The sequence below is a fragment of the Miniopterus schreibersii genome (genome assembly GCF_964146895.1).
Source record: "Miniopterus schreibersii genome assembly, chromosome: 10".
Classification (NCBI taxonomy): Eukaryota; Metazoa; Chordata; class Mammalia; order Chiroptera; family Miniopteridae; genus Miniopterus; species Miniopterus schreibersii.
The window spans coordinates 64157767-64185512 of record NC_138110.1 but is presented as its reverse complement, the minus strand read 5'-3'; the positions used below and the strand labels follow the sequence as shown (position 1 = coordinate 64185512).

The following is a 27746-nucleotide window of genomic DNA, read 5'->3' as shown; positions in this document are numbered from 1 at the left end:
GCGAAGTGGAGGGGGTCAATTGGGGGGAAAAATGGGACACCTGTAATACTCTCAACAATAAAGATAAATTAAAAAAATAAAAATAAATGTATTTTTATTGATTTTAGAGACAGAGGAAGGGAGAGAGAGAAACATCCATGTGAGAGAGAAACATTGATTTGCTGCCTCCTGCAAGCCCTCTACTGGGGATCAAGCCCATAGCCCAGGCATGTGCCCTGACCGAGAATCAAACCTGCAACCTTTTGGTGCATGTGACGATGCTCAACCAACTGAGCTACACTGGCCAGGCAGGAGCTTTTTAATGCCCTAATTTCCCAAAGAAATTCTCTCCTCAGCTTTTCCTCCAAGCTTTCGGCATTCTGTTGTTTGCCTCAACTGTAATCTTTTATTCCAGGTGGCAGCTAGTTGTCCATTTGCCTTCCAGTGTTTTGGGGGACTGCTCTCTTCATAACTCCTTTTCTGTTCTGAATGAGTTCATTAGGCTAAAAAAGAGGCAGGCGCCTTCTATCAGTCCTTCAAGCAGTCTCCAGACAGGTTAGAACAGAATTCTTAGAGAATTCTTTTTTAAAATTAGAATTCTTTCAGAATGAGTTCTTTACTTGGAGGCAGGGACCAGGGTTCCACACTGTGATTGTGGACTACAATCTTCAAGACCACCACTGAACCAGGGAGTGGAAGGGGGAAAGGGCAAGTTAAAACTGCTAAGCTTTCCTACCATTTCATTTCTTAAATAGACTTTATTTTTAAAGAGCAGCTTTAGGTTCACAGCAAAATTGAGCAGAAATTATAGAGATTTCCCATATACCCCCTGCAACAGCCAGGACAGAATTTCAGAAAAATGTTCTTTCTCCTGGCTCGCAGTGGCCTTGTGGCCATTTCTCTGTCTCCTGAATAACAGAGATGTCTCAGAAGGCTGATACAAGGAAGATGAAGAGAAATGAGAGATGTTTTTGGAGAAAATGAAAAATAAAATCTCCTCCAGGCCGGTGTTGCTCAGTGGTTGAGTGTGGACCTATGAACCAGGACATCATGATTGGATTCCCCATCAGGGCTCATGCCTGGGTTTTGGGCTTGATCCCCCGAGGGGGGCATGCAGAAGGCAGCCTATCAATGACTTATCTTTGATGTTTCGTTGATGTTTTGATTTCTCTCCCCCTCTCCCTTTCTCTCTGAAATAAATAAAAACATATTTAAAAATAAAATAAAATCTCCTGCTATATATAGAACATGGGACCAAATGGAAACCTAATACCTTAGTTTCAACCTCTCCCAGAAATGAAATCTTAAACCGTCTGGAATTACCTGGGCAGCACTAGTGAAGTAGTTTTCCCATAGACCCCTAGGGGAAGGTGACCTTGCCTGAAAATCCCCTTTGCCAGTAGCTTCCTCCTCCCCTCCCACCCCTTTCTGCCTATAAAAGTTACTGTTTTGCACAGCCCCTCAGAGCTCTTTTCTATCTGCTAGACGGGGTGCTACTCCAATAGTTGAATAAAGTCAATTATAACTGCAAAGGTACTCAGCTGAATCGTTTTTATTATTTTTTTTACTATGTCTATTGATTTCAGAGAGAGGAAGGGAGAGGGAGAGCTAGAAACATCAATGATGAGAGTCGTTGATTGGCTGCCTCCTGCACGCCCCCTACTGGTGATTGAGCCCAACCCGGCATGGGCCCTGACCGGGAATCCAACCGCCATCTCCTGGATCATAGATCAATCCCCAACCGCTGAGTCACACGGTGGGGCATGAATTTATTTTTAACATCCAGATCCTAGATAATAGGCCAGAGAACCAAGCTTCAGCCTGTGTGAGGCTTCTGTCCTCCAGAAACTGGATGGGAATTTGCCACTAATTTTGAGGACCTGGACTAGAGGAAATCGACTAGGCAGCTTCCAAAGTGGGAGAGTGCTTTGCTTCTCTGTTTCTCCTGCCAGGAAAGTGGGGATGCCCACAGGGGTGCGCGCGTGGCAAGAAGCCACACTTAGATGGCGCTCATGGAAGGTAGTGTGCATGCCACACAGCGTAAGCCCAGGTAATTTACCTCGGTCTGGGAGGGGAAAAATACAAGCCTAAGCGCAGAAAAGCCTCGCAGCCTGCACACTGTTGCCAGCCAAGGGAGCCAACCGGAAATGCCTTCTTGGCAGACTCTCCCCACCCCCAGGAGGGCGGGGTGCAGAAACCTTCCGCAGAAGCTGCCGCAGAGATTTCTGGGAAGTGTAGTCTTTCCAGCGAATGAGCGGAAGGAACATACAGCACTGCCGTATCACTGCCTATCTTTTTTATCTTAAAAATTAATTTTAGAGAGGAAGGACGAGAGAGAAACTGATTTGTTGTTCCACGGTTTTATGCGTGGGTATCTTAAAAAAAGAGACAGGTAGCCTGGCACTGCAATAGGCATTATCCAGATAAATTAACCTGGTGTCCCAGGAGCTGCTCCCCGGCGGCCAATGGGAGGCGGAGCCCACAGGGATTCTGGGAACTGTAGTCCAGGCGTAGCTGACCAGTGGCGGGCTGGGCGGGCCCGAACTGCTGGCGCAGGTGAGCAGGGCCGCGAAAGTCCTTGACCGTGCTGGAAGGAGGGGCGGGCGGCCCGGCGTAGGGTTGGGGACCTGGGTAGAGCGGGACTGGGGGAGGATTGCAGCGGAGGGGCCACGAGTTCGGGAAGTTTCTTTGGGGGAGAGGAGGGCGTGCCCAAGGCGCGCGTTTGGGGGCGGGGAGACGGAGCGAGACTGTGCCAGCGGGGAACCCCCGCGCTGCCGGGCGGCACGCGGGCCTTTCTTCTCCGGCTGAGGCGAGTGACGTGGGACTCCTTGATTTCTCTTCTGAAGGAGGTGGCATTATTGTGGGCCATGCAGTTGACGAGTAGGGAGGCGGCTGCGGGCGGGCATCCCCCGGGTTTATTTGGGCTGCGGGCTCGAGTTCAGCCAGGGCCAGATGGACGGGTATCCCCTGTGGTGGGGCTGGGGCGCGGATCCGTCTTTCTAGCAGGGGAACCCCTACCTGGGTCCTGCGTGTTGGAATGGTTGTGGGGACCTTGGATTGATCGTGAATATCAAGTATTGGGTGTTTTGGGTTGGTTTGTTTCGGTGGGGCTGAGTAAAGCCTCCTCTCCTAAGTTGTAATACAATTGTTTACCCAAAGGGAAAGAAACAAATTAGGGATGCTGTGGTTGGACATAGATAAGTCAACTTACGATATCATTCGAGAAATTGAGAGCAATTGTCCGTATCTTACAAATCTTTGCAAAACCAGAAATGCAGCTCTAGAAGCAGTTCGAAGCAGCCCACCTATTGTTACCTTCCTCAACTCCTAAGACTGAAGGAAAAAAAGGGAGATGAGGGTTTTTTTTGAAAGCACAAAGTGCTTCTCTAGCTCCAAGGCTCCCTTCCTAAGGACATATACAAATCTTAATTGTCTTGGCTTTGACACTTGGTAGCTCTGTGATCTTAAGACAAGTTAACAGACCTCTCCTGCCTTAGTTTCCTCCCTGTGAGATGGCAAGGATAGCAGTGTCTACTTCTTGGCTGTGTTGTGAAGATGTGTAGAACTCTGTGCTTAGTAGGGTAGCTGTTTCATGAATGTTAGCTATAAATACGAGCATTAGTGGGAGGAAGAGGGCTGTAGCTATCAGCTTAGGCTAAGTTGTATTGCAGTAACAGATGACTCCCAAATCTTAGTGACCCCCAAACAATCTAACCTTAAACCCAGTCTCATCCTTCCTCTTTTGTAGGTCAGCTTGAGCTCAGCACAATGACCTTTTACGATAGAATGAAAGCTTCTTGGGAATATGCTGCTCTCAGAACATGAGAGATGGTAGAATCATGCAATGCTTAGGAGCGGCATGCCCCTCACATTTCATTGTCCAAGGCAAGACCTGATGTCATGGGCAGGGAAGTACAATCCTTTTAGAGAGAAGCAAATAATTGAGAACAGTGGTCAGATCTACCACAGAGGACTGTTTTATTCTAATCACTAGGAGGAGCAAAACCACTGAGGTGCATTTCTTTTTCTTTTCTTTTTTTTAAAATATATCTTTATTGATTTCAGAGAGTGGAAGGGAGAGGGAGAGAGAGATAGAAACATCAGTGATGAGAGAGTCATTGATTGGCTGCAGCCCGCAACCCGGGCATGTGCCCTGACTGGGAATCGAACCCTGATCGCCTGGATCCTAGGTCGATGCTCAACCGCTGAGCCATGCCCGCCTCGGCTGAGGTGCATTTCTTACAAGAAGCTCGAATTCTAGTAGAGAGAGTCATATAAATAGAAAAATTGCAAGATGGTGTGATTAAGGTGGGATGCCCAGATTGGACAGAAGAGTGAATGACCATCTCTGCCTATAGTGTTAGGGGATGAATCAAAGCTTCTGAGGGGAACCCTGGCTAGTTTCAGGAGGGAACTTGGCAACAGTGGGACTGTAGTCATTCGGCTGAGATTCTGGACAGGGTATCTGATGTGCTTCTGAAGGTGGTATAGTTCCTAACAGCACCTGCCCCCTTTGGGACCACATGGGTGGAGGACTTCAGATTGGGCCCATCAGGAGACATGAATGCACACCACTGATAAGGCCTGGCATACATGTGCAGAAAAGAAGGGTGTGGGGGGTATTTTTACAAAGTCACTGTGATTTTTGGAGTTCTACTTAAAGAAAGAAGGACTTAGTTTAGACCCCCCCCCCCCCACTCCTCAGAGTACAGGGACATGGGGATCCAACACGGCTGGGACCGTGGGCCAGGGGAGTCAGGAGCTGAGGTCTGAGTGCCCCAATTGGTCTGGAAGGAGACATTCTGAGACTTCCACAGGCATTATGCTGCGTTGTCTCTGACTTGGGCTCCAAGTGTCAGAGATTGATACAGGACGTGGGGTTTGGATCTGAGGTGTGGGGGTGGGAGGGAACTGTAAGTTTTGTCACATAAGGGAGAGTGGCAGGGGACAGACTTGAGAGCTGGAAAGAAACGAGGTAAAAAAATCCAAGGAACCCTCTGTGAACTGAGACTCCTTATTTGTTGAATGAGGAGGAGAGAAGACAGGATCCCTGCTGAGGAGGCACGGGCTTAGGGCCTACATTAAAGGTCCTGGCAATGTCCAATTTCTTCCCCATTCCTCAGGTCCTGGCATCGTGGAAACAATGGGCGTTTACAAGGTTTGGAGAAGTCACCCCAGGCAGCAGAAATCAATCTTGTGATGAAATAACTTCTACCTGGACTTCTGGTAGGATTTCAAGGCAAACACAGGTCTGACTCCGGGGCCATGACATTGCCTGCTCCTTCTGCCTGGGGAGAGATTTTGCCTTTGGAGAACAGGGCAGATATGGAGACTGTGAAGAAATTGACTCAAAATCATAAGGCAAAAGGTGAGAGATGTTGAGAGTCTGGAGAGCTGAAGCGGGGGAGCAAGGCTCCAGGTTTAGCTGAGCATGCTCTAGGGACCACGGCTGAGTCCAGGGCCCACTTCCTGCATCACAAGGCTTAGAGGAGCTGCTCTGGGAGCATTGTGGGAGGCCTGCTTTCTCACAGCTTCTTTTTCTTTCCCTAGGTTTGCCTTCTAATGATACTGACTGGCTCCAAGAAAATGAGGGACAGCCCAAAATACTGGTGAGTTTGGGTTACATTTTTTTTCTTTCTGAAATGCTGGCTCGTTTTCCAGAGCATAGGTGTACTGTGTATTCTCTTTCTTGGGAAGGGAAAGGAGGGCAACATTCTCGCCAGTGTCAGGCACTGTGTTAGTCACTTTATAATGATTCCTGCACTTGTGTGTTTGATTTTCCTTTCTTTTATTTCCAAGATTAATAGTTAGAGTCCAGGAAACTTTAAAACATAAGAGATATGTAAAAAAATTTTTTTTTCAATCCTCACCCGAGATATGTTTTTCATTGTTTTAGAGAGAGGAAGGGAGAGTGAGAGAGAGAAACATTGATGTGAGAGAGGAACATCGATCGGTTGCCTCTTGTACTGCTCTGGACTGGGGACCAAACCCGCAACCTAGGTATGTTCCCTGACTGGGAATCGAGCCCACCACCTTTTGGTATATGGAACAATGTGCCAACCCACTGAGCCACCCAGGCAGAGCGACATAAGAGATGTTTTTGAAAAACTGAGATTATTAGAAATTATAAATGTACATTAAATTTCACTTCACATCGCACTACCTAATGATACTTTCTTTTGCACTGGACATCTTTTACTTCTTTTACTATTGAAATTTTTGAACATACATAGAAATAGAGAGCGTAGTAATAATGGGGCCTCAGGTATCATCATCCAGCTTCAACAGTCATCCACAGTGGCCAGTCATGCTTAATTTCTACCCTTCCCATGTCTCTCACTGGATTATTATTATTATTTTTTAATCCTCACCTGAGGGAATTTTTTCCATTGCTTTTTCAGAGAGAATGGAAGAGGGAGAGAGAGAGAAACATCGATGTGAGAAGGACATCGATTGGTTACCTCCTGACTGTACCCCAGCTGGGCCAGGGATTGAGCCTGCAATCAAGGTACATGCCCTTGGCCAGAATTGAACCTGGGACCTTTCGGTCCGCGGGCCAGCGCTCTAACCAGTGAGCCAAATCGGCTAGGGCCACAAAGTTCCTTTTAAATGGGAGTTTTCCAGCCCATCCTGAACTCTTCCATCTCAAAATTCCTCTGTAATGAATCCTCAAGGCCACTTTCCTGAGTGCTGCTTCAGATTTCAAATTGATTCACAAATCATTTCTCCAGTGAACTCATAAGTGTCCAAGGGCCAGGAATGTGTTCTATGCCTCAGATATGCTACCCTCAGATTTTAACACAAAGCCATGGTAATGACCAGAAGAATTTGATATGGAGAACTGTGTACCCTGAAAAGAATTAGACCAACTCTTACACAGCAAGACTCTCCAGGAGGGCCATTAGATATACTCCTCACACTGGGAAAATTGATGGTGACTTGCTGTTCATGAATTGATTGCTTGTTTATAGGTACCAGTTACATTCGGGGATGTCGCTATGGTTTTTACAGACGCAGAATGGAAGCTACTGAGCTCTGGGCAGAGGGCCCTGTTCAAAGATGTGATGCTGGAGAATTACAGGACTCTGCTCTCATTGGGTGAGGCTGTGTTCTTTCCTTCATTAATTCAGGAGAGATTTATTGACTACCTACTGTGTGCCAGAAAATGTTCTAGACACTTAGAATACATTAGTAAGTGAAATGGTAATCCCTGCCCATGGGGGCTTATTTTTTCTAGTGTGTGGAGACAGACAACAAACAGCTTCATATACAGGGATATTGTGATATGGTCTGTTAGGAGGGGATAAGCACTGCCTAGTAAAAAATAGTACTAAAATGAAGCAAGATAAAGGAGTATTGAGTGTGACAAGATGGCTGGCTGAATTTTGAAATCAGGTATTTGAAATCAGTGAGGAGGTAACATTTGACCCAAGACATAATGTGGTGAGGGACGTAGACCTCTGGCTCTCTAGGGTAAGAGCATTTCAGGTGGAGACTTGTTGGTGCTAAGACCTTAAGGAAGGGATGTGCCTGCTGGGTATCCGGAATTACAAGGAGGCCCGTGAGACTGGAAGTGCAGTTTGCAAGGGGGAGAGCAGTGAGAAATGCCTTCTGTGACAGAAGTTAAAATGAAATGTCAGAGTTTGTATGGCTTTTGAGTTTTATAAGCCAGATTTTTTCTTTTAATTAAAAGCATACATTAATTCTTTAAATCTAGGTTGATAAATACTGTTTTAGGGGTTCGCCACTTTGTCTGTAAAGGGCCGGATTGTAACTATTTTAGGTTTTGTGGGTGATACGGTCTCTAACCACTCAGCTCTGCCCGTATAGTGCTAAAGTAGCCACAGATGCTGTGTAAATGAGTGAGTATGACTGTGTTCCAATAAGACTTTATTTGTGGACACCGAATTTGGAATTTCATGTAATTTTTATATATCATGAACTATTATTCTTTTGACTTGTATCCAACTCTTTAAAAATTTAAAAACCATTCTTAGGTTGCAGCCTATACAAAAACAGAGGGCAAGATTAGCTCCTACACTGTGGTTTTTCCCACCCCTTGTTCTAGATCAGCTCTGTGCAGTAGAAATATAACGTGAGCCACATGGATAACTTTAAATTTCCTAGTAACCACCTATAAAAAAGTAGACATAAATGGGTGAAGTTAATAATCTTACTTAACCTAATATATCAAAATATTATTTCAGTGTGTGATCATATAAAAATTAATTAGGTATTTTACTTCTTTTTGTACTAAGTATTCAAAATCTGGTGTGTATTTTATGCTTAGAGCACGTCTCAGCTCAGACTAGCCACATTTCAAGTGCTCAGTAAATGTGTATGGCTAGTGGCTACCATACTGGAAATGCAGTTCTGGACTTTTCCATATTTCTAGATAAAGCATGTAGAGAGAGTCACAGTTTTGGAAACAAACTAGTTTCAGGCAAGAGTTTCTTTAGGAGTTTCCTTCAAATGGCATGGCTGTTTCCATGTTATCAGTTAATCAGATTTTCTTTGTTCCATTTTCATGTTCTTTGCTATGTTTTGATCTGATTCCATCTAGTTTGTGCTCCATCTAATTAAGTTGGATCCATCCATTTAAGTCTGGTTCTGTGTTTTGATTTGGCCTTAGCCAGTCAACCTAACTAGATTTTATTTTTATTTTCCTCCGGTCATATTATTCTCTTTCTCTGTGTTAATACGTTGAATGAGTTTAGAGAAAAATGTTTAAATGACCTGGTTCAAATTACTCTTGATATGGAAAGCCTGGATTTCCTGAAATCATTTCCTTTGCCTTGCTCGACACCACAATATTCTGCAGTTCTTTAGCCTCTTATGTCTCTCTTTTTGGTTTTTTCTCTCTCTTTTCTTTGGACTAGTGTCATATGCTCTTTTTTGTTTTGTTTTGTTTTGTTTATATTCAAACCCTTAAACAATTTGTGAACTTGAATGATTTTGCTGATCACATATTATGATGTACCCATTTTCTCTGTCACTGTCTCACCTGTGCTTTTCTGTTTGGTTATAAGACAGCACAAGTTTATTCTCAAACTTATAAAAAATTGAGATCATACTATTTTCTCTCCTCAACCCATCTCTTTTTTCTAATTCTTCACCTATCCATGTTTCAATGTCTCTTCTTCAAGGGTACTGTTAGAAATAAATAGGCCAATTTCTCCTGAAGTAATATTTAAAACTTTCAGAGGAGAGATGTTTCAGTTATCATAGGCTAGGTAATGCTGCAATAACAACCCCAAACTTTGGCAAACGTTCATTTCTTACTTACATTACCTCTTGTCTACAGGTCAGGTGGGGTTCAGCTCTATTGGGGTTCTGGAGTCCAGGCAAAAGAACCAGCCTCTGTCTGTGTCATGGGATTCTTAAAGAAGTGGAGGGGAAAGCAATGATGGAACCACATTGTGGCTCTTAAAATGTGTTTGAAAGTAGCACTAACTTTTCACGAACCTCCACTGGCCAAAGCAAATCCCATAGCCAAGTCTGATGTCATTGTGATGAAATTGGTTTGGGCACAAGGTGCCAGAATCTTGAAGTCATGGATCATGTCTTGTCCAGTGCAGAATCCACAATATTTAGTAGGGAACCCAGCACTTAGAAATTTCTAATAAGTGTTTGTGGGTGGGCAACCTGAAATACAGATTTATTTCATATGCAGCAATCTCTTTAACCCCTGTTTCATATACATATTCCTATGTTCGGAAGCCCTCGTAATCAAGTGATTTTTGATGTGTATCAGTCTTTTTTGGGAAACAGATTATGTTGTACGTATATTATTAATAACTGGTGTGGTAGGAAGACACTCTTTGTCCTACAATGAGGTGGAACAGCCCAGCAGCCCACTTAGGGCTTCTCTGACTGAACACTTTTTCCAGCAGAATCAAAGCCAGAAATAGACTCCTGTTCCTTTTGCCTTCTGGCCTTCTCCCATCAGCCACTCCTCAGCCACATATGCTTCCAATCTTCTCAGACTTCCATGACTTCCATGCAGGGGTTTCTGGGCCAGGGCATCAGGAGCAGAAGTTTTCTTCTCAGAGCCCCTGAGGAGAAGGTCAAGAGAGAGAAGGTGGCTTCAGATCCTTGTTTGTGAGGACAGAGGAGAGAGAAACCTCAGGCTCATTCCCCAGCCCACCCCAAGGACAATCAGCAAGTCCTAGAGAAGGCAGCCCAGTGGTAGAAATAGAGCCCAGCTCAGTGCACAGGGTAAGCCCTGTGCAAGCAGACAAAGGAGTGAAGGAATTAGAAACCCTGAGATCTGGAGCAGTCAGCTGTAATGAGCATGAACTAGATTGTAGCCTAAAGTCAAACTTGATTGCAAACCAGGGGACCCTCTCAGAGGAGAAGCCCTATGTTTGCAGGGAGTATGGGGGAGGCTTTAAAGAAACCTTATCAGACACCATTGGACGCACACAATGGAGAAGCTTTATGTGTGTGGTGAGTGTGGCTGAGGCTTTAGCCTGATGATAATCCTTGTTCATCACCAGAGGACACACTCCGGAGAGAAGCCGTATGTGTGCAAGGAGTGTGGGTGAGGCTTTAGCCAGAAGTCCAACCTGAACAGACACACAGAAACACATTCGAAAGGGAAGCCTTATTTGTGCAGGAAGTGTGGGCGGAGCTTTAGAAATAATTCAGTCCTCATTAGACATCAGTGGACTCACTCTGGTAGTCACTAAGCTGTAAAAATCTTAGTGTAAATAAATTTTGCAATATTGGAGGTGTGTCTGATTAATAAAATTGTGAAAACACTTCAGATTTTCTGCTGAACATGTTAGTACAGGAATTATCTGGGGGTTGAAAATCTGGAAGAGATGATGCAGGGAAACAGAAAAATTAGGAGAAAGAGAAGGCTTGAAGGACAGCATTGAGACTGGGATAAATTTGGGAAGTCAGAAGTTTTGCCGTTGTCCAGACAAAATTTGCAGGATAGCTGTGGCAATGGTAAAGTGGACTGAAAGAGAGGACAGACGCTGTAGGGCTTGTTTTCAAAGTAATTGGTGATTGCCTGGATGTAGAAGATGGAGAATTTAAAAGGTTTCCCACAAATACAGCTTTCCAACAGTAGAAACATTTGCAAAAGGTAAGAAGTTCTCATCACTCCCAGAAAGCCAACATCATCTTATCTGTGCTTATTATAAGAATAGTTCCAGATCTGGAGGGTGGGCTGAACTGCCTATCTTTCCCCATCCAATTCCTGCATTGTGGTGACCTATGTGGTAGAATATGCTTGTGTGTATGTGGAATGGTGCCACTTATTTATTTATTGTCTCTGCTCCAAATTCACCTCTTGTTGCCTGATCTGTGAAAATGGATCTGGATCCTTTAAATACTTTTCCTTTGCCAGCTGGCATGACCTTTATCAGTAGTGGGCTCTGGAGCAACATAGCAGGAGGAAAGGGACTTCTTTCCTGGTTCAGGTGGGTCTTCTCACTGGGTTCCTAGAGCGTGCCCTTTTTCCCCCACTCCTCGACCAGTGCAGTTTTTCCATACTAAATGCCTGCAGGACACAGCTTCCTCCACTGATTGGCTATCCTGTGTTTTCTTCAGCTCTCCACTCAGGCAGTGGTTGTTCAGGCAGGAGCCCAAACAGCACAGGTCACTGCTCCTGCACCCTCTCTTCATCTCCATGGGCATACAATGTGGGGCCCCCACTGGACTGGCTTTCTGGCAAGCAGAGCACCTGACTTTCCTCTTGCGCAGGCGCCCAGACCCTTCAGCCTGGTTGCTGTTCCCCAGACACTCTCTTCAGCTCCACCTGCATGCACACCAGGGTCCCAGCAGCTACCCTTAGCTGCCCTAGCCCAAGCTGTGCGTAGCAGTACACTAGGCAGCTTTCCAATCTCCATTTCTGACAGCACCTATAGCAGTGCTCTGAGTGTCTGGTCACCTGCCCATCAGCCTCAGTTCTCTTGTGCCTCATAGGTTTGTTTGCAGCCCTTAAGATGCAGATACCGTGTGGTCCAGGTTTTATATCAACATCAAGGTCTTGGTTTTCTGTCCACATTCCAACTCCCTCTGTATACCTGCCTACCACCTTTGACTGGCCTGCATTCCAGAGGGTTATTCCTACTAGCCAGCCCTGGCCTGTATAACCCCCCACCCCATCCTCAACTTCTCCACTATCAAGTGGGCTGCAACTATGCCTCCAGTGAGGGCTGATCCCCAGCCGTGGGGAGGGAACCCTCCTTTCATGTTTATCCTTCCTTAGGATCTCTCCCTCAGCTGAGAGCTTTCTTTCAGTATTTATAGTTACTCTCCTATCATTGTATAATAATTCTTTATTTTAAATTTTGCATTTAAGTTACTGTGTGGCTTTTGTCTCTTCAGTGGACCCACATTGACACAGATGTGAATCGTGTATAGTTTTTATATGAAGGCAAAGACATGAACTTTTGACGGCATTTATTCTGTGAACCGTAAGCCAAAGAAACAATGCTAGTCAAAGTTATTCTAATGCTAGCTGGGGCTGTGGCCCTGAACCCAAACACAAAATCTAATGGTCTGGACCTGGGGATAGCAAATTATAGCCTGAAGGCCGGATCTTGCCTGTCACCTGTTGTTTTGTAAGGCTTGGGAGCTAAGAGTGGTTTTTACATTTTAAATGGTTGGAAATAATCAAAAGAAGAATAATATTTTGTAACACACATCCATGCCCATAAATAAAGTTTTATTGTAATAGCCACACATTTGTTATATATTGTCTATAGCTGCTTTCATGCTACAATGATTGAGTAATTGCATCAGACATCATATGGCCCATAAACCCTAAAATGCCATCTGACCCTTAACAGAAAAAGTTTGCTGATCTTTGATCTAGACCAGCAATTTTCAACTAGTGGGCTGCAAGAATTTTTAAAACATGCAATACCTGGCTGTTTAGTCAAGGGCACTGGCCTCTTTTCCCCTAGATTGTCAAATAAGAAAATAACAGCTAACACAACAGTAGCCATCCAGTGTGCAGGAATCAAAATTATACCTATTTTTTGTCAGATTGGCAAAAAATATAATGCATTTTTTGGTGTGCTGCAGAATTTTAGTAATTAGTTTATGTGTGCCATAAGATGAAAAGGTTGAAAATCACTGACCTAGACTAAACCTTGGGAACACTTTACCAAAGGCCAAATGAATAGCCTACTTAATCCCATGCTCTGGAATTCATGACCTCTTCTTTTCTTATTTGTAGAATGACAAGCTGATTCTAAAATTTATACGAAATTGCAAGGGATCTGGAATGCCTAAACAATCTTGTAAGAGAAAAACAAATTAAGAAGACTCAAATTTTCTGATTTCAAGACTTACTACAAAGCAATGGCACTTACATGAGTATAGACATACAGGTCAATGGAGTAGAATTGAGAAGTCAGAAATAAAACCAAGTGTCTATGGTCAACTGATTTTCCACAAGGGTGCCAAGACCATTCAAAGGGGAAAGCATTTTTTCAACCAATGGTGCTGGGGCAACTGGGTATTTACCTGCAGAAGAATAAAGTTTAATCCTTATATCATATATAAAATTAACTAAAATGTATCAAAGATTTAAATGTAAGAAACTAAAACTGTAAAACTCTTGGAAGAAGAAAACATAGGACCATATCTTTATGATCTTGGATTTGGCAAAGGATTCTTATCTATGCCACCAAGAGTGTGAGCAAAGAAGAAAAAAAAGATAAATTGGATGTCATCAAAATTAAAAACTACTGTGCAAGACACTATCAAAAAAGTAAAACGACAACCCTTAGAATGAGAGAAAATGTAAGTCATATATCTGATATGGGACTTGTGTCTGGAATACATAAAGAACTCATACAACTCAATAAGAAAAGACAAATGACCCAAGGATGGTATACAGATGGGCAGTAAGTACATAAAAAGATGCTCAGTGTCATTAGTTATCAGGGAAATGCAAATCAAAACCATAGTGAGATCAATACCAGTTCACACACCCTAGGATGGTCAATCCAAGTCACATAATAAGTGTTGGTGAAGAAGTGGAGAAATCAGAACCCTCATAGGCTACTGCTAGCATTGGAAAACGGCACAGCCACTTTGGAAAACAGTGTGGCAGGGCTTTTGTATCTGCCAACCTCCTGTTTTTTGAACTAAATGAAGGGGTTCTGGCCTGGGAAGACCCATGTGTTCCTTCAGTTGGATGGGGAGTGAGGACAGTGACTCTGGTGATCTTGAGAGTAGGAGGGGATGTTGACCAGGGAGCACCACTGTGGCAGATCAGAGGAGCAGGAACCGGAGCCTGGGCTGAGTCTGAAAACGGCCTGATCTAGGCAGTGGCTTCAGAAGGGCTGGAAGTGGAAGATGGAGGACCCAGAGGAACCTGCAGACAGTGGGCAGTTGCTGCCCCCTGTTTACATCTACAGTCCCGAATATGTCAGCATGTGTGATTCCCTGGCCAAAGTACCCAAACGGGCCAGTATGGTACATTCTTTGATTGAAGCATATGCACTGCATGAGCAAATGAGAATAGTTAAGCCCAAAGTGGCCTCCATGGAGGAAATGGCCACCTTCCACACCGATGCCTATCTGCAGCATCTCCAGAAGGTCAGCCAAGAAGGAGATGATGATCATCCAGACTCCATAGAATACGGCCTAGGTTATGACTGTCCAGCTACTGAAGGGATATTTGATTACGCAGCAGCTGTGGGAGGGGCCACAATCACAGCTGCCCAGTGCCTGGTTGATGGAATGTGCAAAGTAGCGATTAACTGGTCCGGAGGGTGGCATCATGCAAAGAAAGATGAAGCATCTGGTTTTTGTTATCTCAATGATGTTGTCCTGGGAATATTGCGATTGCGACGGAAATTTGACCGTATTCTCTATGTGGATTTGGATCTGCACCATGGAGATGGTGTAGAAGATGCCTTCAGTTTCACCTCCAAAGTCATGACGGTGTCCCTGCACAAATTCTCCCCGGGATTTTTCCCAGGAACAGGTGATGTGTCTGATGTTGGCCTAGGGAAGGGACGGTACTACAGTGTGAATGTGCCCATTCAAGATGGCATACAGGATGAGAGGTATTACCACATCTGTGAAAGTGTACTGAAGGAGGTATACATGGCCTTTAATCCCAAAGCAGTGGTCTTACAGCTGGGAGCTGATACAATAGCTGGGGATCCCATGTGCTCCTTTAACATGACTCCAGTGGGAATTGGCAGATGTCTTAAGTACATCCTTCAGTGGCAATTGGCAACGCTCATTTTGGGGGGAGGAGGCTATAACCTTGCCAACACAGCTCGATGCTGGACATACTTGACTGGGGTCATCCTAGGGAAAACTCTATCCTCTGAGATCCCAGATCATGAGTTTTTCACAGAATATGGTCCTGATTATGTGCTGGAAATCACACCAAGCTGCCGGCCAGACCGCAATGAGCCCCACCGAGTCCAGCAAATCCTCAACTACATCAAAGGGAATCTGAAGCATGTGGTCTAGTTGACAAAAAGAAATCAGGTTTCCAGAGCCAAAGGGCAGTGTCTGTAATGAAGGCAGCGTGTTTATTCAAGCAGTGTATGGAATTTGTGATTGCAGGGGAAATTTGGAAGAAATTACTTCCTGAAAATTTCCAAGGGGCACCAAGTGGCACCAAGTGCAGCTGGTCTCCTGCAGTGAACGGGCAAGCACCTGGAGACTCAACTAGGCGTAGACAGGTGGGAAATGTCTGGCCCGTGGGCCATATGTGGCCTGTGAAATCATTTGGTCTGGCCCTGCCAAGCCTCACCCAAGAGAAGCATTGTTCCAGCCATCACATTAGGGGTGAGTTAATTAAATGTTTGACCAAATATAGTAGGCTGATAATTTTGTATGGCACGTGAGTGATGTTATAAATACCCGAATGGCCCTTGGCAGAAAAATGGTTCCCCTCCCGTAGCCTAGAGGAAGAGTGAGATTTCCAACATTTAAAGTGTTTATTTTTTTAAAAACCCCACAAATGCCATTTTTAGTCTTTGAAAATTATTTTTAAGCAAATTGGGGAGAGGCATTTTATTTTCTTAAAGGAAACGGAAGCTGGAAGAAAGTATGGATGTTTAGTCATCAGTTTGTGGGGTAGAGGAGAACTGAGAGGTAGGGTTTGGGCTCAGGACCATCCAGGTGGTGCCTTGTTGAAGGGGAATGATAATAGATTGGGAGGTGGGAAGAATTCCACCTCTGTTGTTTTTAGGATTATTGTTCTATTTTGTTTTTAATAAAAATCTTTGAAAACCTAAAAAAAAAAAGTCTCGCAGTTCCTCAAACAATTAAAGAATTACCGTATGACCCAGCAAATGCACTCCTAGGTATATACACAAGAGAAATGAGAGCATATGTCAACATGAAAACTTGCACACAAATGTTTAATGCAGCATTATTCATAATACCCAAAGGGTGGGAACAACCAAATGTCTATCAACTGATAAGTGGATAAAAGTGGTATATCCATACAATGAAATATTATTCAGCCATAAAAAAGAAATGAAGTACTGGTATGTGCCACAACATGGATGAACTTCAAAAACATGCTAAGTGAAAGAAGGCTGTTACCAAAGACCACATATTATATTAATTTCTTTGTAAGAAGTATCCAGAATGCCCTTCAATCAGGTCTTTGTTCACATGTACTCCTCAGAGAGCATTCCCTGACTAGCCAAATTTACAACTCATCACTCTCAATCCCCCTACCTTACTTTACTTCCTATACCTATTCATTTGGTTTACTGTCTTTCTCACTAGAACATAAATTCCTTCAGGGACTTCATATCTCAGTAGCAGCGTATGGCCTTAGTAGGTACTAAATAAATAATTTTAAAATGCATGCATGAGTGATGTTAGGATGCAGGGTAACTTGGGAGCAGCTGAGGAACCAGATGGTACTATGCTCCTGTTCTTGCCACCTTGAGCAAGATTATTTCTCTCTGAGCCTCCATCTCTTCATCCACAGGTTGACAAAAATGGGACAACAGAACATACATTTTAGGGTGGCATGGGAAAAAAATTACAAAGCCCCAAGATGGCAGCTTTCCTTGAGGAACAACAAGGAGACTAGTATGGCTGGAGGATGTTGGAGGTGAGGTTGGAGAGGGGTGCAGGGCTGGATTTTACTCCACGTGTGCTGGGAAGCTACTGGGAAGTGGAGAGCAGGGCGATGACACCATCTGATACAGTCCACTGCACCATAGAATGACCCCTCTGCTTCTGTGGGAGCCCGAGAGGAAGCAGAGAGACGAGTTAGGGGCCCGCTCGGTGATCCAGGACAGGGGACGATGGCTAGGCGCAGCGTGGTAGTCGTGGGGCAGGCGACAGCAGTCAGATTTGAGACATTTTGAGGGTGAGGTCCATAGGATTTGCTGATTGAGATGGAAGAGAGAGAGGGACCAAGATTGGTACCAAGTTTGTCGTTTTGGTTTTTAACCCCAGAAACTTCTGAGATGGGGAATGCTGGTAAGAAGTGGTTTTGGGAAGAAGCGTCACTAGAATCAAGAATTTCGTTTTCATCGTTAAATTTAGTACTGGGCCTATTAGACATTCACGTCAGGCAGGCGGCTGGCTGTTAAAGTCAAGAGTTAAACGAGGAGCCCAGGGTTAAAGGAATAGGAAAAGCCTGCGCGTGTGGAGCGTTCAAAAAGGCACGGGATTGGGTCATTCGAGTATTTATTCAGCCTCGTTTCGTGCTTAGCGGTGTCGGGCGCTACAGCAATGGACAGCACAACCATCCACACTGCGGGAACTTACGTTCTAATGGGGATGACAAAGTAACGGAGACACGCAGCATGTTCGCTGTTCCTGTGAAAGAGCGCGGGAAGGCTGCGGCTTTAAACGGGACGGCCGCGGACGTCCTCTGGAGGTGAGGGCGCGAGCCGTGCTCAGACCCGGACAACCAGCGTCCCAGGCAGAGGCGACAGCAAATGTGCAGGCGCCGGGGCAGGGCGCGTCGGGCAAGGTCGTGTAGAAGCCGGGACGGCGGCTGTACCGGGGAGGGCCTGGGTGGAGCTGCTGGGAGCTGGGCCCCCGGAGTCGGCGGGCCCGGAAGGCGGTGAGCAAGGGCAGCTCCGCGAGGACAGCCTGGGCGTGGTTGCGCCCGAGGCCCCGCCCACTGCGGCCGCACAGCTTCCGGTCCCGGACAAAACTCAAACGCGGGGGCTCTGGGACCGGAAGTAGTTTTCTACACGACTCCATTTTGCCCGCGTCTGCGCTTCCGGTTGTGGCGGCGGGAAGCGGCTACTGGAGGGCGGTTAGGCCTCCGCGCAGGCGAATCCGGCGGGAATCGGAGCCATCAGAACCGCCAACATGGTGAGGCGGCGCAGGCCGGCGGCGCGGGCGCTTCCGAGTCCGTTGTGGGTGGGGGGGCGCGACCGATTGGGGAGGAGGCGGTGGTTGGCCGCTCATGGCGATGAAGGCCCGGGCCGCGGCCCCTCTGTCCGGGCGCGAAACGCCGGGACCTTGGGCGGTCTGCGGGTTGGGGGAGGGGAGAGCGGGGCCAGCGGGACCGAGGCTGGGCTGCTCGGTGGGCGCCAGGCGGGAGCCGCGGATCTCCGTGCCGCCCTACCACAGTACTTGGGGTCTCGCAGGCACTGAGTAAACTTTTGCGGAAGAAATGTGTGTTTGGGTTTCGAGAGCAGGCGCTAGAGCCGCAGGAGGACTAGGGAGACCCGGTGAGGCTTGTGAGAAAGATTTGGGGCAAGAGGTGGGAGGGCTTATGGCCGAAACTGGACTGTGCTTGGGTCTAGGAGATGGGGAGGAGGGAACGGAGGGCGAAGAAGAGTGTTCGGAGGAAGAGTTGAACTCATTTTTTGGCATATATGCATGTTTGAGTACGTCTGCCTCTTAATGCGCGGGGGCTGCACAGTGAAATGTTACCTTTCTCCACCGAGTTCACTTTCTAGCCGGGGACACGGGTGATAGAATTCAGTATTAAGTAAAAGTAACGGCGCAGAGGGAGGCGGGGTAAGAACGCTTTCAGGAGTAGATGGTGATTCCTGAGCCGAGTATAGATCGTTCCAGCGAAAACGGGAGAGGGGATAGTATAGATCCGCGGATGTAAGTGCAGAGCATAGAAAGTTCCTGGAGAGGGAAAGAGGAAGAGGTGGGAGATGAGATGGGATGAGATGGGAGGAATTAGCAGTAGCCTGGTTACTAAAGGCCTTAGGTGCCACTTGATCTTGCTGGTGATGAGGCAGGCCATTGAAGGATTTTAACCAGCAAAATGACATGAAGTGTACCGGGGTTCAGGCTGATGAGGTTCTAATACAGCTTCCTGGCTTTGAGAGGGCAAACTCCTTTACCTCTCACAGCTTCAGTGGCCTCATCTGTAAAACAGCAAAAATAATCGAGCTGATTTTGAGAATTAAATGATATATATAATGCTTATTACAGTGCCTGGTATACAGTGAACACGAAGTAAGGGATGACTATTGCTGGGTGGACCAAAAAACGTTTCTATAAAGGTTGAGGTCTGTGGGGCTAAAAGCTGTGTGATTACAAGGCAGTTAAAAGGGTTATTTAAGGGAGACTGAACCACATAACCAGGGCCTCCAGGGTGGAATTCAAGGTTCTGATGAACACATTTTAGGTTCAGAAGCCTGTCCTTGTCCCAGCTCACAGAGATGAACAGCATAAACAGGCCTGGCACACAGAAGGCACTTGATGAGTTAGGACTGGCCAGTTGGAATGATGGGAGGGGGATACACAGATCAACTGCCAGTTCATTTATTTTTAGAGAAATATAACTGCCAAGGGCACCCAACAATTCACATTGTGATGTCTCTAGCCTATTTTAGCAAAGACACATTGCAAGCCAAGCTAGAAAGTAGAAAAGTTTGGTGGGTTAATTAAGAAGTATAGCAAGTTATATATTCTTAAAGACCGTTATGTGTTCAAACTGATCAGTACCCTGGCTTCCAGAAAGTTGCCCTCCCAAAAGTAGTCTTGAAGGCACACTAACAAATCGGGACATTCCACTCTCACCTCCAAGCTGATCAGCTCCTTTCTGATAAGCTTCTGGTTGATTGGATTTTTAGTGCCAGTCCCATTCCAGCTCTTTTTTTCTTTTCTTTTTTAAAAATATATCTTTATTGATATAAGAGAGAGGAAGGAAGAGGGAGAGAGAGAGATAGAAACATCAATGATGAGAGAGTCATTGATCGGCTACCTCCTGCACTCCCCCGACTGGGGATCGAGCCCGCAACCTGGCATGTTCCCTGACCAGGAATCGAACCATGATCTCCAGGATCCGATGCCTATGCTCAACCGCTGAACTATGCCCAGCAGGGCATACAGCTCTTCTTTTCTCAGTGTTTTTAATGGAATGTGGGTGTTCTACAGCACTGGAGTCAGGTGGCTAATCTCATGTATGGATGGATTGGATTAATTTGGAGACATCCTACCCAACCTAAACAAAGGAGTTGTAATGTGAGATGATTTGAGGAAAAGAGGAAAAACAGTAGTGGGCAGAGGCCAGGGCTGAACACAGGATAACATGGGAGAATTCCTGGGGAAGGACTGTGGCTATACTGAGAAAGTTGGACACATAGAAAAGAAGGTCGCAGTGGAAGTTTTTAAGAAGGACTAAGGGATATGTGGTTCCTCTCTGGCTGGGTAGCTCAGTTGGTTACAGTGTCCTGATATACTGAGGTTTCAGGTTCAATCTCTGGTCAGGGCACACACAAGAAGCAACCAGTGAATGCATAAATAGGTGGAACAACAAATCGATGTTTCTCTTCTTCCCTCCCTCCCTCCTCTTTCTCTAAAATCAATAAATAAAGAGAAAGTGATATGTGGTTCCAAAAGAGTTGAGTCTCATCCCTGCTGATTTTCTCCTTGCAGACTGTGGGCAAGAGCAGCAAGATGCTGCAGCACATCGACTACAGGATGAGGTGCATCCTGCAAGATGGTCGTATCTTCATTGGCACCTTCAAGGCTTTCGACAAGCATATGAATTTGATCCTATGTGATTGTGATGAATTCAGGAAGATCAAGTGAGGAGTGGGCTGTGGGGAGGGATTTGGATGAGGGAGATAGTTGGCTGGGTGGGCTAAGTGATAGGTGGTGATGTAGCTAGCTGATCCTGTTGGTTGCTCTTCTGTTTTAGAGGGCAGATTTAAATGGAGACATCGGACACTAAGAAATCTCTTTAGCCCAGCAATCCTTGCTCTGTAGTTCTAGCACATTACTAGTTGTAAGGAGGGCTGCTAGGCTTTTTGTTTCTCTTCCTTTCTCTTGCCCCTGGGTATTGGGGTAAAGGGCTCTCATGTTCTCCCCACAGGTGTATGAGGGGGGAGAGCTTGATTTTCTGGCCTCATTGCCTATTTGTAAAGCTGTAGCCTAAAGGGCTCTCCTAATACAGCCTGGCCTGAAACTGCTTTAAGAAGCCTCTGACCCTCTTCAGGGTAAGTGCTCAGCTCCTCCTGTGGGTTTGGGGCCAGTGATTTTTGTTGCATATATAGAAACAATTGGAGATGTTTTCTAGTTTCCTACAGTTTCCTAAGTTATTGGATAACTCCCTTATGTTAAGACTCACAGTTCTAAAGTTTCTGGCCTAAAATATGTGGTCTAGCTTTTTGTCCTATTTTTACATTCAAGGCTTCTTGAGGCCCAAAGAGGTTATGTTATTTCCATGGTCATCCAGCTCTCTTCTGTCACTTGCAGTGTCCATGTTACATTGTCAGCAGCTGTTAAATCCCTTTGAGGCTATTTTTTTTGTGTGGCATGAGGTTAAGAAGTGTTGGACAAAAAATGTGGTAGGAGTGGCTGAGTGCCAGGTATATATAGTAGAGAAGGGCCAGCAGATCAGTGTAGAACTATTCCAGATGGTTCTCTTCTGTTTTTCAAATGATACAAACCTTATTCTGATGATTTAAAAATGTTTATTAGAAAATATTTTTTTAAAAATACAGAAAAATATATGAGAAAAAATTAAAATGCCCAGAAAGGTTTTTTTAAGATTGTGAAAGGGCAAAATATACTTTTACTTAAAAATATGAAAATACAGATAAGCCTAAAATGAAAAATGTCCACCCTGTTAATATAAAATAGCATTAAAGTAAAATCTTGAAGTTGATTTTTACATTGGCCAGGTATTTTTTCTTTATTTTTAGCACACTGGCTCTGGGTTTTTCTCCCCTCCCTTTCTGTGGTTCTTTCCAAAGACTATCTTCCTCTTTTGTTCACCCTTTTCTGGTTGTGGCTGTTGGGAGATAGCTGTTTTTGTGCTTTGAAGACAGGTGTAGTTCCTGTGTAGTTAACTCTTTTTCTTTATGATTTCTATTTCTGGTTTGAGGTGAGGGACAGAATGATAGACTTGTGGGGTTGAATTGTTACTACTAGGATCCCACTTGTAAGTGGGGTGAGTGGGATTCAGTTGACTTGAGAAATTGTTTTGGCTGCCTTCTGACACTGGCAAGACCCTAAGCTGAAGGGAGGTAACGGAGTGATAGGTAGCAGAGAAGATTGACTGAGAAAGGACAGCTTGATGGTTGCTACAGAGTAACATTGAGCCAGGGCTGGTTTTTCTTAACTGTTGTCCTATCTCTTGGTCTGGAAAACAACCACCAGGGGTTACAGATTCAGCCTGTGCAGACTATCTAGGGAGCTGTCTTAGGGAAAGTTGGTGTACTGTTTGTCAGGAGATAGAGTGTAAAACGAATCCCGGAGGCCCTAGGTAGGTGAAAATGAACTTTACCCTCTTTCTAATGCTTGCTTTTTTGTTTCTCTCCTAAACCGGTCTTTAGGCCAAAGAACTCAAAACAAGCAGAGAGAGAAGAGAAGCGAGTCCTTGGTCTGGTGCTGCTTCGAGGGGAGAACCTGGTCTCCATGACAGTAGAGGGACCCCCTCCCAAAGATGTAAGTCAGAGCAGAGTGCCAAGGTATCCACCGTGTGCCAAGCATTTCGGTATTTTATTTAACCCTTGTGGCCATCTTTGAGGCAAATTCCTCCTCCTTCAGAGATAAGATGGTTTCAGGAGCTTGCACAGGTGTCACAGCAGTGAGTGGTGGCAGTGGCGTTTGATCCTGGTCGTTCGCGGTTCTGTGAATACCGAGCCACATTTTGAAATAGGGCAGGCGCCTGAGTATTAGCACACAACATGCATTGCTACTTCATTCTGCCTTTCACTTAACGTGAATATTTATCTACTTTATGTATGTAAGTCATGTTAATGAAATGACTAAAAGGTATTCTCAAGTCAATACAGAGTAGTTTATCCTAGTCATTTCCTTATTTTGGGGCTTCGATTAAAGCCTTTTCCAGTTTAAATGTCTGCGAGGGATGTTACCGTATTTTTTGGTTCATAGCTTATGTACGTATTCATAACTCTTGGTATCTATTTCCAGTAGAATTTACTGCTATAATGTAGTCCATTGTAAATTTTCATGACCATAACCAGTTTTGTCCTAACTCCATCACTTGCAGATGAGGAAACACTCCCACAATTGTGGGATTACTTACCCACTGTCACCCACCAGGTGAGAATCAGCTGGGACTGCACCTCATGTTTCTTTGATGCCTATTAAGTGCTCTTGTCTACTGCATCCTCTGAATGGAGCCCTGGTCCTTTTTTGGTTTAATTTTTATAGGAACACATGTAGGTGGTTGTGTTGTGGCATGTTTCTCTAGACTTACCCTTAAGCTCGTCTAGCCTGCTGCAAGGGTGACAGTTAGGCATATAATCTTAGGTGGAAGAGTGATGGTGTTACCACATGTGGGTGGACAGTGTCTATAATTTGTTTTGATGTCCTCCCTATAAGTCTGAGGGGCTTCCGTGGCAGTGGCATTCCAAAGTGATTCTCTAGTATTTTAGCATGTTTCTTTATTTTTTAGACTGGCATTGCCCGAGTGCCACTTGCTGGAGCTGCTGGAGGCCCAGGGATTGGGAGGGCTGCTGGCAGAGGAATCCCAGCTGGTGTTCCCATGCCCCAGGCCCCTGCAGGACTTGCTGGGCCAGTTCGTGGGGTTGGTGGACCATCACAACAGGTGAGGAGTTGGGGAAGGGCACCAGTGTCTGGTGGTTAAAGTAAAGGATGGAGGGGGAGGGTCTTCTGTTTGGGAAGAGTCCAGAGTGACCAGCCTATGAGCATCAGGCTATCAGTTTCATGGTGCTTTGTGTATGTGCTCCTAGAATCAAGGGAAAAGGAAAACTTGATATTGTAAATTATGTTGATGGTACTAGTAAAGAGATAGATGAAAGGTATATTAGCCAACTGTATTGGAGCAAAATATTTCTATGATGACATTTGAAATATAGGGTGTCCCCCAGAAACATATATACACTTTAACAGCTGATAACTCAATTTTGAAAAAGAGCTGTATGTTAATAAACACTGACTTTATAATTATTCAAAGTGTGTAGGGGACACCCTGTATACTCTTATTTTGGGGGGATACCCTGTATACTCTCTTATAACTGTTACTAGTCATTTGAAAATGCAGGTGCCTTCTCTAATTTGTGTTGGGTATCCTTAACTCAGGCCTGAAAGGTGGGGATTGGGCATTCAGGCTTGATCTCTGGAAGTTGGTTTTGAATAGGAAGTCTGATGCCGTGAGTTGTAGTTTAGGGGATTTGGTGTCTGCTGTTTCTTTACCAAGTTGGGGAGGAGAGTGGGATGCTGCATTGCACTGGACTATTCTGCCTAATTCTCTTCCTGTATCCTTTTAGGTGATGACCCCACAAGCAAGAGGCACTGTTGCAGCTGCTGCAGCTGCTGCCACAGCCAGTATTGCAGGGGCCCCAACTCAGTACCCACCCGGCCGTGGGGGTCCTCCCCCACCTATGGGCCGAGGGGCACCCCCTCCAGGTGAGAAGTCCATAAGGAGAGCATTGCTAATTGATAAAGGATGCCTGAGCTGGATTTATGATGAGACGTAAATCAGACTGAAACTGATGATGAGTTTTTATAATTAAGCAGGATTACTCTGAGATCCAGCCTGGCTGACTGACCGTGGAACAAGAGCCAGTGGGAGTCCCACGTCTTTGGCTCAAGTCCCAGTTCGCTAGGAGATGCTGAGAGGGTGGAATGGCCATCTGTTTCAGATCTTGGACAGCTTTGTATTTTTTCTGCTACCTTTTGACAGACACTGAGCTATCTTTTGGGGACTTTTCTCTTGCAGGCATGATGGGCCCACCTCCTGGTATGAGGCCTCCCATGGGTCCCCCAATGGGGATCCCCCCTGGACGAGGAACTCCAATGGGCATGCCCCCTCCAGGGATGCGCCCCCCTCCGCCAGGAATGCGAGGTAAGTGCTCACAGCAGTGACTTTGACTTCCTTCCCTAGAGCCATATTGGGATGGGAAGTGGAGGGAAGATGAGATTTTGACCATACCTCTGGGCTTTCAGTCCTTAATCCTAGGGAAGTGAACCCTTAGAGGACAACTTAGTCCAGAAAGGAAAGGGAACAGCGTTTATTAAATTGATCTGACTCCCTCTGCACCTAGGGTACTTCTCAATGTCCAAGGCAGTATTCTTGGGACACTGAAATAATGCCTTCTGAGGGTCCCCAGTAAAGGTCATGGAATTGTCTATGCTCTTTGGTTTGATAGTGTTTAGTAATTAAGAAAGGGCTCTGGGCTTTGCTGTATACTACTTAGTATATATATCTTTTTAACTCTAGTTTGGGATAAGTCCTCATTTTATATATAAGGAAACAGGCCCAGAGAAATTTCAGTGTCCAGACTCCCAGACCGATGTTCTTTTCACCAAGCCATAGTGGTTTTTAAGCTTACCCACAGCCACATTAGGCGACTCCTGTGTCTAGTACAGGTTTTCTGCTTTTGGTTTTTATAAGTATAGGAACCTAATCAGCCCCAGACAAGTCACCAGTCAGCACATACATTCCTCCAATAGATTGATAACTGCAGGGTGTGGGAAGCTGGGGCAGGGATGGGGATTGGAGTTGCAGATCAGGCACTGACTAAACTCCTTACTCTTACTTCAGGCCTTCTTTGATCCTTGGCCACAGAGTTACAGAAGTAGCTCCACAGAGACGTGGTCCCGGTTCACCAGGGCCACACTACCACAGACCGGTTTGTTTGTTATGCTGTTGTACATGGAGTCTCACCAGATTGTCTGGTTTCCCTTACAGGGCCCCCTCCCCCAGGAATGCACCCACCAAGGCCCTAGACTCATCTTGGCCCTCCTCAGCTCCCTGCCTGTTTCCTGAAAGCCTGTACATAGTCCTTTTATTTCCTTGTGGCCTGTGAAACAAATTTATAATAAACTCTTACTAGGATATTGTAAATGCACCTGGTAAGTTTCTGTTCATTTTCAGAAAAATCTTTGATAATATCGGGTGCTTAATTGAGTCAAGAAGGAGTGCCTTGGAAAACTTAGCCCTGATTTTAGCTGCTTCCCTTATGCAATATTTTTCTACACATTTGCAGAGATGCACAACCTCATTCCAAGAGAATTATAGAATTGAACTACAACAGGACATTTTAACCTATCAAACTGGCAAAGATCAGTTTATTGAAATAAACAGTCTACACTGTTGGTGAGGGCTGGGACTTGGTGTATCCTCTTTGGCAGGAACTCATCTAAATAGCTTCTCGAGCAGTACTTTATATTTTTGTACAGTAAAGTACAAAGTTAATACTAAAAATGAAAATCCTATTGATAGGAACAATTTTGGTATAACCTTATCCTTATCCAGGTTTTGAATTGTGGGGCCTCCGTGACTTTTTTAACCCTAAGTCTGTTCAGTCGATAAGGTGGTCACTGAGTGGTACTCTAGTACTTGCATACAGCAAGCTTAAAGGGTACAGAGGTCGCCACTGTTCTTAAATTACTGTCTATTGGAGAGACAATTCTAAATGCAAAGGAGAACTTAATGAAAAAAAAAGATGTGTAGGCGGGGTGCTTCTCCAGGAATTTAAGGGTGATTTGACGTAACCCACAATAGAAGAAAAAGCCACGTTATGTGGTCATCTCAATAGACGCAGAAAAAACATTCAGCAAAGTTTCCAACACCCTTTCATTATAGAAACACTCAGCAAATTAAGAATAGAAGGGAACTTTCTAAACATTATAAAGGTACCTATGAAAAACCTACAGCTAACAGTGAAAGACTGAAAACTTTTCCCTTAAGATCAGGAGGAAGGCAGGGTTGGGCATCGCTATTCAACACTGTATTGGAAGTTTGAGCTAGAGCAGTTAGGCAAGGAAAAAAAGTCCAAATTAGGAAGAAGCAAAACTGGACAAATGTGATGCTGTATATAGACAACCCAAAGACTATGAGCTACTAGAGCTGATAAATGAAGTTCGAAAAATTGTAGGGTGTAATCTCAAAAACCAATTGTGTTTTTACGTACCATCAATGAACAGTCTTAAAAGGAAATTTAAAAAATTACCTTTATAATATTCAGAAGAATAAAATACCTGTGAAACAATTTAACCAAGGAGGTGAAATATTTATACATTGAAAACTAAACATCCAGAAAGAAAGGGAACCGAAATGGAAAGTCCTCACATTCAATGGCAGCATTCCCCGAAGGAGCTATGGGTTCAGTGCAGTCCTTATCAAAATTCCAATGGCTTTTGCAGAAATGGAGAAGCAAGACTTAGCCTGAAGCCAGGATGAGGGCTCAGTCTGCAATCAGGACTTAGTTTGAGGTTGGGGTTGATCCCCAGGCCACTTCTCAACATCCTGCACCCTAAACTGCATCTCAAGAGTCAGCTTTCTTAGAAGCTCAACCTGTGACAGCTAAGCTTGAAGAAGAGCAAATGGCATTTGCTGGAAGAGGGAGGTGTCTGGGGCCACCACAAGGGAAGACCATCTC

General features: G+C 45.0%; 2 protein-coding genes across 15 annotated transcripts; both read left to right on the top strand.

Annotated features, from left to right (window-relative positions):
- Nucleotides 1-2213: 2213 nt before the first annotated feature.
- Nucleotides 2214-16204, top strand: LOC308562256 (histone deacetylase 8). 13 transcript variants are annotated; one of them, XM_081148197.1, is made up of 5 exons: nt 2214-2535; nt 5103-5347; nt 5530-5588; nt 6951-7077; nt 13178-16204. In XM_081148197.1, the coding sequence occupies exon 5, from the start codon at nt 14305-14307 to the stop codon at nt 15436-15438; it is 1134 nt and encodes a 377-aa protein (XP_081004323.1). In that variant the 5' UTR covers nt 2214-2535; nt 5103-5347; nt 5530-5588; nt 6951-7077; nt 13178-14304; the 3' UTR covers nt 15439-16204. The 13 variants fall into 13 exon arrangements, with proteins under 13 accessions (XP_081004323.1, XP_081004325.1, XP_081004319.1 ...); XM_081148199.1 differs by having other exon boundaries at nt 2472-2535; nt 6991-7077; XM_081148193.1 differs by having other exon boundaries at nt 2485-2535; nt 5103-5205; nt 6991-7077.
- A 1679-nt stretch (nt 16205-17883) lies between these two features.
- SNRPB (small nuclear ribonucleoprotein polypeptides B and B1) lies at nt 17884-26209 on the top strand. 2 transcript variants are annotated; one of them, XM_081148205.1, is made up of 7 exons: nt 17884-18270; nt 20803-20954; nt 22707-22818; nt 23795-23947; nt 24630-24768; nt 25082-25207; nt 26054-26209. In XM_081148205.1, exons 1-7 carry the CDS (start codon nt 18268-18270, stop codon nt 26089-26091), a joined length of 723 nt encoding a protein of 240 aa, XP_081004331.1. In that variant the 5' UTR covers nt 17884-18267; the 3' UTR covers nt 26092-26209. The 2 variants fall into 2 exon arrangements, with proteins under 2 accessions (XP_081004331.1, XP_081004332.1); XM_081148206.1 differs by having other exon boundaries at nt 18116-18270; nt 25907-26209.
- Nucleotides 26210-27746: the final 1537 nt, after the last annotated feature.

Bases quoted from the DNA above. Each gene is read 5' to 3' on its own strand.
- LOC308562256 (XM_081148197.1), top strand. From the start codon at position 14,305: ATGGAGGACCCAGAGGAACCTGCAGACAGTGGGCAGTTGCTGCCCCCT.
- SNRPB (XM_081148205.1), top strand. The intron at 22,819-23,794 runs GTAAGTCAGAGC...TTTATTTTTTAG, and splicing joins AGGGACCCCCTCCCAAAGAT to ACTGGCATTGCCCGAGTGCC. The intron at 25,208-26,053 runs GTAAGTGCTCAC...TTTCCCTTACAG, and splicing joins CCCTCCGCCAGGAATGCGAG to GGCCCCCTCCCCCAGGAATG.